The 14,184-nt window shown below is 42.3% G+C and overlaps 1 protein-coding gene across 1 annotated transcript; it reads left to right on the top strand.

The window, feature by feature from the left end:
• The first annotated feature begins 248 nt into the window (after positions 1 to 248).
• On the top strand, positions 249 to 13,155 carry epha2a (eph receptor A2 a). The gene is made up of 17 exons (XM_010732771.3): positions 249 to 501; positions 1,293 to 1,360; positions 2,880 to 3,516; positions 7,391 to 7,546; positions 7,659 to 7,991; positions 8,380 to 8,507; positions 8,650 to 8,827; positions 8,946 to 9,048; positions 9,282 to 9,331; positions 9,443 to 9,568; positions 9,665 to 9,850; positions 9,973 to 10,034; positions 10,141 to 10,350; positions 10,536 to 10,685; positions 10,948 to 11,141; positions 11,665 to 11,820; positions 12,380 to 13,155. The coding sequence occupies exons 1-17, from the start codon at positions 426 to 428 to the stop codon at positions 12,486 to 12,488; spliced, it is 2,922 nt and encodes a 973-aa protein (XP_010731073.2). The 5' UTR covers positions 249 to 425; the 3' UTR covers positions 12,489 to 13,155.
• Positions 13,156 to 14,184: the final 1,029 nt, after the last annotated feature.

Genomic DNA, 14,184 nt, shown 5'->3' with positions numbered 1-14,184 from the left:
CATACAATGATTGTGATATTTAGGACTTACACGTGAGGAAATGAGAGTTTAACTTGATATTGATTAATTAATTAAACAAACATTTAACAATCAACCTAATGACAGTGCAGCTTATAAAAGGCCTACGTCCTTCTCAATGAAAACAGGTGCGGTTTTGGCCCCGCCCCCCTCCCCCTGACTTCCACATTTGGATGAATCCAACATTCCAAAGTGTGCGGGGCGGGGCGGGGCTATGACGCCACCTGTTTGTCAATGGTCTGCTGCGTGTGCTCGTGCTCACTGAGCCGGTGGAGTGAAGTTTTCAGAGAGAGGTGGAGGCAGACGGACGGACGGAGGAGAGCGGAGACACTTTTGGGGACATAAAACCACCGACTTTTAATTTTTATTTTTTTAAACAAGGAATAAAAAAAAAGTTGTGTGTAGTCATGGAGCTCCGTCGGGTCAACTTCATCTTGTTTTTATTTATTAACCAAGTTTTCACCAGCCTTCAGTCGAAAGAACGTAAGTACTTTTTTTTTCCTCTTCACGCGTTGACTGGAAAGAAATAAAAAGTGTAGTTAGCTTTGCCGCACCTCATGAGTCAGGAGGTCGGAATTTGAACTCCTGCTTTAAGTTTTACTTTTAAAATGTTATGTCATTGTAAAGTAAATATTCTTCTTATATTAAACTTTCTGTTCGTTTGTTTGTGTCAGTACTTGTAGTGAATGTGTGTATTTTTCTATTTGAATCCTGTCTAACCAATTTTAAATTATTGAAATGTCCAAAAATATCAATATCATTTTTAAATGTAACTTTAATTTTTAAAGTTATTTGTATTCACTGGCCTTTGGTCGACTCAGGAGATTAGGGGGCACCTGCAAGGTGTCTTAACATGTTCACTTGTGGAGCAGATTCATGTGTTTCTCTCGTCATGGCAATTTAATTGCCCACGCCTTTCTCAGACATTATTAGTCCTGTATCCTGGACCTGGAGGACACGGTCATTGAAAGTCTTGAATCAGACCGACATGCTTGATTAAAATGTCAATGCATGGCATGTGCCCCCTCATAAAGCTGTTGGCCCTGGAGATCAAGGCGGAGAGTTTAAATGTAAAGTCAAAAACTTAGTCATTTCTTGTTATTCTGCAAGAATTATCATGTTATTAAACATGTTCCAGAGGTATATTAGGTCTGTAAAGCTTTCTTTAATAGCTAAATATGAATTATTTATGTTTTTTTTAATGCAACAGGTGTCATTTGTGGCTTCTGCGCTTTTATGTCTTAACTCATGTTTTTTTCTGTTTGTGTCTGTAGAAATATTGCTGGATATGAGTGCTTCAGGATCAGAGTTGGGTTGGTTGACAATGCCATTTGAGAACGGGGTGAGTATTTATACCTCAACAGGCATTTTTAAGACTTCAGGTTAAGACTTGAAACTTTCTCTGTGTAAGAAAACAAATATATAGATATATGTGTGTGTATATAAAGCAGCAGCTGGAGATTAGTAGATGAGAATTTGAATACTATTTAGTAACAATAACAGAGGCCTCTCTCTGCTCATTCAGCCCACTAAAAAAGCTCTCTGGGAGAGATGGAATGAGTGGCAGCTCGATGAGGTTTGGCAGAGCTCTCAGCTAGTCTTGTGATAATGCTACCCTTTCATAAAGAACTTATGAATCCCATTAAAATGTCATGGTTCAAACCTACATTTAAATTTACAGTACCAAAGTGCATTTTACACAATCAGGGGAGGTTGTTTTTTCATTCCTACGCTTAACCATAAAGCTGTTTTTTTATTTTTATTTGCCCCACACGTGATTCTTCGCTGAATTTAGAGATAAGAGCAGCGAGATGATCTGTACGTTTGTGGGAAGACATAAGTAAAAGAGACAGAACGACTGGTCCATGTGTGGAGAACCATCCCTCTATGTATAGTTCAGTGGCTTTCCATCTAAAAAAAGCAACAGGACATGGCCACTTCCACTGTGTGGGCTTCATTTCTTGTATGACTGTTCGCAAAGATCCAAGGATTTCATCGGATGTCAGATTTCCTCTTGTCTTATCAAGTTTTCCGCTTTGTTCAAATCCGACATTCTCACCACTTGTTACGTGCATTTAAGTTGGTGTGGCTGTTTGCAATGTGCAGCTTTGATTTCAGGAAACACATTTTTCTAAATGCAGTTTAATCTCAGTAAACAATAGATACTAATTCTGAGTGATTAGATCCAGTATTTGATTTGGCCCAAGTATAGAGGACTTTTGATCTATGATGCCTCAGGTTCTGCTCTAATCTACCAGTCTACTCTTTTGAAAGAGTGGAAATATACCTTCTCCACCCCCCCCTCTTTTCTACTGAAAGTAATGTAAATTTAAACACTGATTTATTCCCCCCCAAACTCCCCAGAACTGCTAACACATGAGGTGTTGCATTTTAATGTTAAATGGAGGCTTTTAATCTTTCTACTCGTCATCTCTTCCCTCTCTTAAAAAGTCTTAATTGCTGCCAATTTTGCTGCCATGCCTTCACGCTGTGCCTATAAAGCTCATTTAACTGCCATAAATCTTAGTTGGTATTCTACAGTAGTATTTGCTGGATTTATGTGTGCCTCACACACACATGTTTTCCTAGTGTGTTTAGTGGAAAACCACACACGTCGACAGCACCGCACATGTCCAGGCCAATATTCTTAATTTGCGGAAAAAAAGGCAGCAGCTCACTTCTGCACTTTATGAGCTTCTCAGTCAGCATGAAAGAAAAGGTGTCTCATCAATAAACCCGAGTCTCTGCAACAACAAAGCTCCTGAACCCTGTACTTACTCTCTGAAAAAATCCTTTCATTATCATAGCTTGGTAATAAACTAATCCCTCTCCTCTTTCTTTTATCTTTTTTTGTTCCGCAGTGGGAGATAGTTCAGACGGTGGTGAACGGCTCACTTTACTACACCTACAGTGTTTGCAGCATAGACTCTACTGACCAGGATAACTGGGTACGCACAACATTCATCCAACGGCGCCCGGGGACCACACGTGTCTCCGTCGAGCTCCGCTTTATCGTGCGAGACTGCAACACTTTTGAGGGAGCTTCAGTCGCCTGCAAAGAAACCTTTAACCTTTACATCTCAGAGGCGGATGCTGACGTGGGAACCAACTTCCGCAAAGGCCAGTTCCGCAAGGTGGCCACCATCGCTCCTGATGAGGTCACACGGGGCCGTGTGCTGAAGGTCAACACAGAGACGAGGACTGTGGGGCCTCTGTCTAGAAAGGGCTTCTACCTGGCGTTTCAGGACATGGGTGCTTGTGTGGCGCTGCTGTCCGTCAGAGTGTACTACAAGACATGCCCATCCACAGTGCAGAGCTTGGCGGCCTTCCCAGAGACGGTGGCGGATGCTCTCAGGGAGGTGGAAGGAGCCTGTGTGGAGAATGCCGTCAGTCAAGCCACCCCACGCATCTACTGCACAGCTGAGGGAGAATGGGTGGTTCCCGTGGGCCAGTGCCAGTGTCTGGCAGGCTACGAAACCACTGGGGACTCCTGCCAAGGTAAGCACTGCCAGAAATATGCCACGCACTCATCTGAGACTTGTCTCTGTTGCTATGTGAGTAAATGAAACACCTCGAACCACTACTTTGGCACAGTTTGAGAATGAGCGCAGAGGAATGTTAATTATGTCTGGTTGGCTTGATAATCGATTATAAAAACATTTCATATCTGTCATGAAGAAAACCAGGTACACAAAGACTGGGCACAGGCTGGGAAGTACAAACCTGTTTGTTTAGTTTAGATTTTGGCAACCACAGATTGCTCCATGCGATAAATTAAATTCACTGAGGAAATTTCGACAGTCTTCCTGTCAGTGCCTCATCTCTTTACCTGTATCGCAATAGCGCATTCTTTCCACTGCCTTTTTCTCTGAGACTCAGAGATTGCGGCTGCGCTGAGGCACTGTTTTATGGATAGGTCGATGGCTGAGGGTGATAAAGTACATACAAGAAACTGTGTCCCACTTCCATGGACACTTTTGTTCCTCAGCTCGGTTGAAACCTAAAACTGGAAACTTCTTTGGTAAAAAACATTTTGCTTTCTCTTTCGAGTTTACATTACCTTTCCAAAGTTACACAAGTACTTTCAAGCAAGTACTGTGAAGATAAGTGCCTGTCACACCCTGCATAATGTGACTTATTTAAACAAACCTTTAACCATTTATAGGCAGGTAGTTTTTAAAAAGAAATAAACAAAACAGAGACCCATAATTTTGAATACAGTTGCTTTTTTGGTTACATACTGTTGAGTGCTTTTGTTTGTTTATGAGTGACACCCAGGCGAAGGTTAAGTATGCGAAAACTTTGCAGTATGTACTGCCCTCAGGAAAGACCTGTAAGTACATATACAAAAAAACAAAAAACAAATGGAGGTGAAACAGTAAAAGATATAACTGTGGTGTCCACACTGTGAGTGCTCCTACTGTTTGTGTGGAAGTTGGTCTCCTTTGGCATTCTCGGGTGTGGTGTGCTCAACTGTCTGGAGGAAACGTGGGAGGAGAGAGGGTACAGAGAGAAGAGGAAGGAGGGAGGAAGGGCACAGTATGGTGCGGGGATTTCTGAAAGGAATTCTTTCACTCTCGCGTCACCTTCAGCACTGATTGACTAAAGGAAGGGCCGTGTGAATGTGTCAGAATGACTACCTGAGTGGTGCGTCTTCTGCTCGCAAGTATTTGTTTTGCGTCAGTTGCTAAGGCGACAGAACCACAGATTACAGGGATGGGGCCCGACACGCCTATCAGGGGTTAGACTGAGTCAGGCGGTGGTTTATGACTCCTGATGGTCCGAGTCACCTTGACTGGCAAAGTTTGGTCTCTTCTTGGGAGTCACTTCCCAGAATTAAGACAGATCTTGAGTTGAATTGAGAGATTAATTTAATCAGCAACTAATCTGATAATTAATTCATTGTTTAAGTCATTTTTTTTCTACCAGAAATGTAATTGGTTCTAACTTTTTAATTGTTTACAGTGTCTACTCTTAACTGAAGATCTTTGCGTTTTGACCTGTTGGACAAAACAAGACATTTAAATGCGTCGTCCTGGCCTTTAGGGAATTGTGACAAACATTTATTTTGTGACATTAGATAGACCAACAAATAATTGATTAACTTAAGAAAATGATCCCCAGATTAATGGGTAATGAAAATAATGGTTGGTTACAGCCCTAAATACCATGGATGAATAAGTACTCTGCTTCAAAGAGTGAATCTTACACTGTGGCTGTTAAAATGAAGACGGGATAAGAGAGCAAGGCGGGGAGGAAGTTGAGGCAGAGGAATGTTTTAGTCTTTGAGGTTCCTGACCGCAGGCAGACTCTGAGTCAAACACCTGAAACGGAAGTTGGCAGAGCAAGATAGGAACTATTTATGATGGGAAAACTGTGATACCAAAGTCTGGAGGATGACCTGATTGCTAGGAATCAGGAAACATGTTTCACTGCATAAGTTAAAACGCGATTATTACGCTCTCTGTTGTTCCAGCCAGCTCCCTATTTCCAATATAACGTGTACAGGAGAAAGTGATATCCTTAGGGGCTCGAGGCTGGCATGTGGATTTCACTGAAGAGCCCAACTGTTGTGGGAAAAGGAAGTAAAGTGAGATGAGGAGGAATGCTGACTGACACAAATAAGCAGGTTGTCCTTGGTTGGAGTCAAAGGGTGGAGTGAGTCGACAGTTGGTGCATGAGGGTGGTTAGTGTCGTGGCTGCTTAGTTAGGTGTGGAGTGTAATTTAGTCAAGAGGATTAGTAGAGCAACAGGACAGCTGTTAGCCAATGACATACCCCGCTTTGCCTGCCTTTGCTCTTTCATCCGGTTGTTAACACACGCAACGAGCCCCCTAATCCATGTTCCCACTCATTAGAACAATGGGCCGACACAAAGAGCAAAAAACAGATTCAATTAACAGATGCACCGGTGCGGAACATAAGTCCTTTTCACAAGTGTGTTGTAGTCAAGAAAGAGCGTGGGACTATTGGGAGAGCAATTTCCATCCTTTGAAAATGAGTCAGGTGAACGAAAGGTTTAAATCAAATGAAAACAATATTATAAAATTCCAAGAATATTTTTTTATTCTAAAAACTCTGTTCAAAGTAATTGTGAGAGTCCATCTGTGTCAAAGTTTGCATTAACATGTTTGTTTGTGTTCAAACACTGCACACATGCCGCTGTTTGCGAGCTGTATAATGAGTAATGCAACATATTTATGGCACCACTCTGTCCGATCTCGGAGACAATAGATGAATAGGGCTGGAGTTTCTTTGGTACGTGACAGAGGTCCTGCTGCCCCGGCTCAAGATGAAATGGGATTGGCCCCCTTTTCTTATGCGAAAAGACCTCAGCTACACCCCCACTGCCGCCAAGTGACTCCCCAGAGAGAACTTCTGTTGGTGCTCCAGACCTTTGCCCCCATCCCCCATCCGTCCATCTATTCATCTTCATCCCTCCTACTCAAACCCAACCTGCTCCTTCTCCTTCACTGCGGTGGTACTTGGAGTGCAAAGGTCCTTCTGCCTCGGTGGTGAAGTAACGCGACCACGTCTTCAAACCAAGGGTTCACTCGACCTCTTCTCACGGCCACCAGCACAGAGACCAGATGAAAGGCCTCTCCCTAGAGAGACAACATAATGAAAGGAGAGAGAGAGGAGATTTCATAAGAGCCATTCTTTTAAAGTTTTTTACTGTGCTGGAGCCCTTTATCACCCCAGAAAGTGTGTGCATCTGTTTCCATAAACACACGGAAAATCATACTGGTCTCCAGCTTTTCCTCTTTCCTGATTCGCTTGTCCTCCAACTATTCAACCTTTAGATGCTGTAATTTGTGACCGGTGTCAGGGGTTAGAGGAAGGAAGGAAGAAAGGGAGGAAACATCAGCTCTCAGACTGAATTGCAGCTCTTGCGTTCAGTTTTTTGCCCACTCTGCACATTCATTAACCTCCCATGCCCTGGAAAGCTGTTTATCTGTGTGCTGAAATTCTTCATAACCAGTGTCCATGGTGCCATTTCCTTTTGCCCACCACACAAATATTATCTGCCAGAGAATTTGAACTAAGAGTTCACAGAGTATCACCTGATGGATTTAATGCTCGCCTGTCATCCGGTTGACACTGGCAGTGCGACCTGAGATTAGGCCTCCGGGCGAAAAAGGCGAGTGGAGACAGATCGTCAGGGAAATCCCTTTTCATTCCTCTGCATACAAAGACTCTGTGATTACAGGTTACTCATAACAAATGCTTCCTGTCAGGTGGTAGGACTAGTATTACAGAGGCAGCTTCATTGTTTGCATTTTGATCAGCCATTCCTTCCTGTGTTTGTCCATTTCACAGTTACTCCTATATGACATGCTTAAACTAACACACACCTTCTTTCCCTCACACAGTGTGCAAACCAGGCTACTTCAAGCCGTCTGTATCGAGCCAGTTTTGTCAGGTTTGTCCTGATAACACCAAGCCCTCGGCAGCCGGCGCCACTGAATGTGAATGTGAGGAAGGTTTCTTCCGCTCCCCTTCAGACCCTCGTACATCAGCCTGCTCTGGTAACAACCCCACTCACTGTCATATTACTATTACATAACCAGACTTGTTGCTCATTAGAGGTAGGTTAGAAGCTCAGGCTAACTGTTCTGTGTCATCTACTTCCTCCCCCAGCTCCACCTAGTGCCCCTTGTGACCTAAGCTCCACCACCCTGTCAGCAGAGGGCAGGCTGCAGCTGTCCTGGAGTCCACCGCTAGTGACCGGGGGTCGCAGTGACCTCACATACAGTGTGGTGTGCGAGCACTGCGACGGAGCCTTGTGTCTCCCCTGTGGCGAGAAAATCCGTTTTGAGCCAGGTCCTACAGACCTGAAAGACACCACAGTCATCGTTACTGACCTGGATTCTCATTTGAACTACACGTTCACTGTGGAGACTCACAGCGGCGTGTCCCAGTTTGGTACTGAGAAGCCCACTGCGAGCATCACTACTGCGCTGGACTATACAGGTGAGCTGGACCACATAAAAAGCTCTTTTCTTTTTACTTTGATTCAACACTATGTTCTGCTAAAATAGGCTTTATCTCGTCATTGTTTGTGAAAACATAATCATGATAATTGCAAAACCAATTGGACTTTTCTTTTGTTCTGACTTCATTAAAGCCCCAGATGTTGAATAATATTATAATATAATATATAATAACCCATTCCTTTGGCACAAACGGAACTTGTTTAACATCAGTAAAGACCACTGCACAAAAAGAAGGGCTTACTACACTTTAAAGAATTCAGTTTGACCAACCAAGTCCCAAAGGCTTTAATTTCCAAATGTCCTCTCCAAAGACTATGATTAGTCACTAACCATTATTTTGCTTTCTGTCTCTCACCGACCGTTAGATCCCCCCAAGGTGACGTTGATCCATCTGGATGATCGCGGCCCCACCAGTCTGTCTCTGTCCTGGTCTCTGTCTCGAAGGCCTCCTGCCCACATCAATCACCGCTATGAGCTTATGTACCGCAGAAAAGTAAGACAGAGCTCTTTGTGTTCTTTTTGTTTTTCCTTCTCCTCCCCCCCCACCTTATTTAAAGTCAAGCCTGTGGCTGTGTGAAATCTTTTTTGGTTTAGATTAAAAACATATTCTAATCCATTAATTTTCCTCTTTGCAGGATGATGATGGCGAGCGAGATGTGACCACCTACACAGTCCTGATTTTGGAGAAATGTTCGGTCCAGATTAACGACCTTATCCCAGACACTACCTACATGTTCAGGGTCCAGGCAATGAGTCCTGAAGGCAACCAAGGCAGCTACAGCGTGGAGCACGAGTTCCATACTTCACCGTTAGGTACCAGCAGCCTTAAGTTCATAGACGTTTAAATAATTACTCAAATGTCTCCTTGTATGAACTTTTATGTCACATATTTAAGTTGCTAAATGTTTTTTCTTTTCTGTAATTTGAACAGCTGAGTCTCAGATCCAGAACAACTCCACCATGGTGATGGGAGCTGTATTTGGAGTCGTGGTTATTCTGTTGGTCGTGGTCGCTGTCCTGCTCTTGCGTAAACGGTTGGTAACAAGATAAATGTTAACTACAGACGTGTGATTACATGCCACAAACTTGAGCACAAACTGTTTACGGATATTCTTGTATGACAGCTCAGGGAGGGTTTATCAGTAATAGCCAGTGCTACGACTGAGTACAGCCTTGGTCTTTCTCAACAGAGACTGACCTGCAATTATTTAAAAGCCAGTCTGTATTCTGTTTAATCCTGTAGTGATTATTCATATTTTCCTCTCAGGAGACTGAGCTCTCGGGCCAGGGGAGGACCCGAAGATCCCTTTTCAACAGGTATGAAAACCTTTATGTACATGCAATAATAATTCAGTGTTATTTACAGAGGAAACAGTCCTTTAATAAAAAAATGTTTTCCTAATATTCTGGTTATTATTTCCTCCTTAGATCAGCTCAAACCTCTGAAGACTTACGTTGATCCACACATGTATGAGGACCCTAATATTGCCATCCAGAAGTTTGTCACAGAAATTGACCCAAGTGCCATTGGCAAACAAAAAGTCATCGGCGTCGGTAAGTGTGTGTTTTAAAATCTTCTACCTTCTTTCAAATGAAAAATCTCAGAATGTGGTATTTAACGTTTCCTCCTGCTGTCTGTCCTGTGATCAGGAGAGTTTGGGGAAGTGTTTCGGGGCGTGATGAAGACTCCCGTACGAGGAGAGGTGCCTGTAGCGATCAAGACCCTGAAACCAGGTTATTCAGAGAAACAGAGACAGGAGTTCTTAAGCGAGGCCAGCATCATGGGTCAGTTCTCGCACCCGAACATCATCCGCTTGGAGGGAGTCGTCACCAAATGTGAGTTGATGAACTGAGGCAGAAATCAAACCAGAAATGAAACCATCATTCACAACACATTTGCATCAACTGCTTGTATACTTTTCTTTTGTAAAGTGTAATTTTTTATTTCAATTTTTTAGACAAGCATGTCATGATAGTGACAGAATACATGGAGAACGGAGCTCTCGACACATATCTGAAGGTACGCACATGTATTTTGTTCTTAATATTTGTATTTCCTTGTATAAATATAAAAGTAAAGTATTTAAAAAGTGTTAACATTTAGATTTTTTTTTTCTCCACTTTAGGACCGTGATGGAGAGATTCCTTCATATCAGCTCGTGGGGATGCTGCGTGGAATAGCTGCTGGCATGAAATACCTCTCAGACATGAGCTACGTCCACCGTGACCTGGCAGCAAGAAATGTTCTGGTTAACAGCAACCTGGAGTGCAAAGTGTCTGATTTCGGGCTTTCACGTGTGCTGGAGGATGATGCTGAGGGCACCTACACAACAAGAGTAAGTCCGACATTTCACAGCCTAAAAGCACAGCAACAGAAATGACCCTTTCTAGTAACAAAGGCCAGATTGTTAATGGTATTTTCCCTCTCATGTGTCCTATATAAGGTACTGGCTTTTAGCGCCTTCTGTTTTCACTTCATTCACTCATTAAATATGATTTGTTAATGTTTCTCTTCTGTCAGGGAGGTAAAATCCCCATCCGCTGGACCGCCCCTGAGGCCATCGCATACAGGAAATTCACTTCAGCCAGCGACGTGTGGAGCTTCGGCATCGTCATGTGGGAAGTCATGGCATTTGGAGAACGACCCTACTGGGACATGAGCAACCATGAGGTATGTTTCATCTGTCACATCGTCTTTCCAACTCTTACGGCTGAGTTGAAAGATTGTTTTGGCCTGTGCAGGTCTCAAACTTTAATGTGCATTAGCACTGAGAGTCTATGCTGGGTAGGTGCTGATAGAAAGTTGCCTGACATCCATTGTAGATTCTGGCTCTTATGAACACAGCACTTTTTCAGACTCTTTGCCTGTCACTGCACCCATAAATATACTAAATCTTAGCACTGCCTTAACTCTTCCCTCGTCTCTTCCTCAGGTCATGAAAGCTATCAACGAGGCCTTCAGGCTTCCTGCTCCGATGGACTGCCCATCCGCTATCAACCAGTTAATGCTTCAATGTTGGCAGCACGACCGCTCCAAGCGACCTCGCTTCACTGACATCGTCAACATTTTGGACAAACTGCTCCGAAGCCCAGAGTCTTTGAAAACCATCGCTGACTTTGATCCACGGTATAAACATTATTTCTACTGAAGGGTGATTTAGATGGATTGAATATGTTCCAACAGTCCTCACTGGCAATATAAACAAACAGTTACTCATGCACACTTATTAACATGTTAAAGCTTGTTTGTTTTAATCTGTACTCACAATGAAGTGTGAAAAGAGTCTTGGCTAGAAGCAGAGACTTCCAGGAAGTTTTTGTTGTTGCCTAGTAACTGTTCCTACCCAAGAAATAGTCCCACACTTACAGTAACCCTCAGTAAAATAGAGATTTGTCTTCCTACAATGACTCTAGCTATGAACATGACCGAGTCTTACTGTATATATGCAGTTTAAAATATAATCATCTGAGGTGCATAGTGATGTCTCTATTTATATTCCCTTATGTTAATAATCTCCTATTTGAATTCCAAGACATGTCTCCTTCTACAGTATTCATCTTGGAATTCGATAAACATCTCTTGAAACTGAAAACTTGTTCCTTCTTGTGTAAGCACCATGAGTAATCCAGATATATGCTGTTACTCGCAGTGTGTCCATTCGCCTGCCCAGCACCAGCGGCTGTGACGGCACCATGTTGAGATCGGTGCCTGAGTGGCTGGACTCCATCAAAATGAGCCAGTACAACGAGAGCTTCGCTCGCGCTGGGATCACGACCATGGAGCAGGTGCTCGCCTTGAGGAATGAGTAAGTGCACATATGGCACAGGTGCGGCTGTACCACGCTGTTGCTGATTTATCTGGCACAGGGCCACCATTTTGTGGTAACAGAGAAAGTATTGAACGCTCAGCTTGAACATTTGTTATCCAGTTTGTGAATGCAGAAATACTCCACTACGCCTCTGCCCATGTCATTCCTCTCATTCTCTGCTGACATAACTGCTACAGCAGTGGTTCCCAGCCTTATGTGTCATGACACCATCTGTCATGTAACAAATGTGTTCATTTGACTTGATTTCAAATGTTATTTAACACCATTACTTATATAAAACAATAATGTTTTCATTTAAGTCAGCTGGTTTAGTCATTTGTACTGTTACAATTTGAATTGGCAGAAGTTGGACAAACATTTAATCGATCGATCAAATCTTTCAACTGTTTGTCCATTACTCTTAGATCCAATAGACGAATGTTTGATTAGTTTAGCTATTCCACAATCTTACTCCTAGTTGGGAGTCACCACTCTCCAAATGCGTCCATATTGTTTTTAGCACTCTAACCGGTCATCATTCATCTTTTCCTTTCAGAGACATCAGGAATATTGGAGTGCGGTTGCCCGGTCACATGAAGAGGATAGCATACAGCATCCTGGGTCTGAAAGATGAGACCAGCTCCCTCAGCGTGTTTGCAGTGTGATCTAAGCATTCCTTCAAATCAAAGTGCACTGACCGACCATGCCATTTCACTCGTGGACGAGGGAGGAAAACTGAGGTTGGGGGGGTTGTTGAAACTCAAACTGGCATGACTGAAGAGGACCCTCCAAGCCACTCAGAAAGAACTGAGATTGAAAACACTTATGTACTTTATGATATGAACAGAAGATGAATAATTTATCTTATGTACAAATGTTTTATATGTTGAACATAAACAGGTTATGCGATGTAGTGAATAATCCAATGTGAGAGTGCTTGGCTTACCGAATGACTGAAATATTTTATGCTCTGTATGATTAAGGGCTTTTCACTTCCAAGCACTCACTTTATCCTGCCAGTGTGTCTGGATCCTTAAATAATCTATTTTTTTCTACAATTTTTGTGATAAATGAGACTTACTTGGAAATTTGGAATGATTATTCCACTCAGGGCAAAGAATCAGACATTCTTATGTTTTGTAGTTAGTCTCTGGATCACATAATGCATTTTCCTCAACATGTTTACGTCTTAATACAACTGTCCATTTTTATTTAATATTTATTTTTATTGCATATTTATGTCATTTGTTACATGAGGAATAACACTGATCTGGCGCATGTTTGCCAGGCGGTGTATTTTTTTGTTTAAATAAAATCAGTGTTGCCTTGTGACTGGTTCGTTTTCTCGTTCTCTGTAGTCAACGTGTATTTGTTTTTAATTTGTCTGTGCTATGAACCATTAATCAGAAATTCATGGTACTCAGAGAATGAACACTACTGACTTGATCAACTTTTTATTGAGCACCAACAGCAGGTTGACATTTTTGTTTAGTAGTAAAATGTCTTAAAGGACCAGTGTGTAGGCTGCAGTGGCATCTGGTAATGAAGTTACGTAAAGGAGAAAGGTGGCCATAAAACAGAACAGAACGCCTGATGACATCTGTGGATATAATAGACTCATCCTAAGGCAACAAAAATTATTCTTATTTTCAGGTGATTAGACACTAATGAAAACATTGTTATGTATATTAAATTCAGTTCCTCAATTTGCCTCCTGGCAAATCTAAAAATGGACAAAGAAGTGGATCATCAGTGGACCCAAGGTGGGTTGAATGGAGCCTGGGCACTTAAATCAACCACCTGTGCACATGCTGTTAATTATACATACCTTTAAGCCTTATTATAATTTGAACAGGTTAGTTAAATAGAAATTCAGACTCAGTACAGTTGTCATGAACTGGGAAATTAGCTATAGAGACCAAAACTGTTTTTTGTACCAGGCTGCAAACATGTTTATTTCAGCTGTGAAGTTGGACGTTTTAACATGGGGTCTTATGGAGACTGACTTGTTGTGCAGACAGCCTCAAGTGGCCGTTGAAGGAACTGCAGTTTTTGGCACTTCTGCATTGACTTCACTTCACAGCTATGGAGGTTGGCTAGGTTGATGCCACAAAAAAAAAAGCTGCCTAAGCTGTACTTTTTATTACCAACTATTACAGCACACAAAACACGTATAGTAATGAGTTCAAACAGCTGTCCCAAAAATGAACTATGCCACAACACCATCATGCTCAAAACATGAGCAACTCTTTTGATATAGATGACTAAAGGCCCTTTTTCTTGTGATATTTAATTAAATCAAATCAAAAACTAATTTTGGACTTTTCTATTTTAACTTTGCACGCTAAGCCTCACAGAACC

This window comes from Larimichthys crocea, chromosome VI, assembly GCF_000972845.2.
Source record: "Larimichthys crocea isolate SSNF chromosome VI, L_crocea_2.0, whole genome shotgun sequence".
Lineage (NCBI taxonomy): Eukaryota > Metazoa > Chordata > Actinopteri > Sciaenidae > Larimichthys > Larimichthys crocea.
Note: the sequence above shows the minus strand (reverse complement) of the source record. Positions and strands in the feature narration are given on the sequence as shown.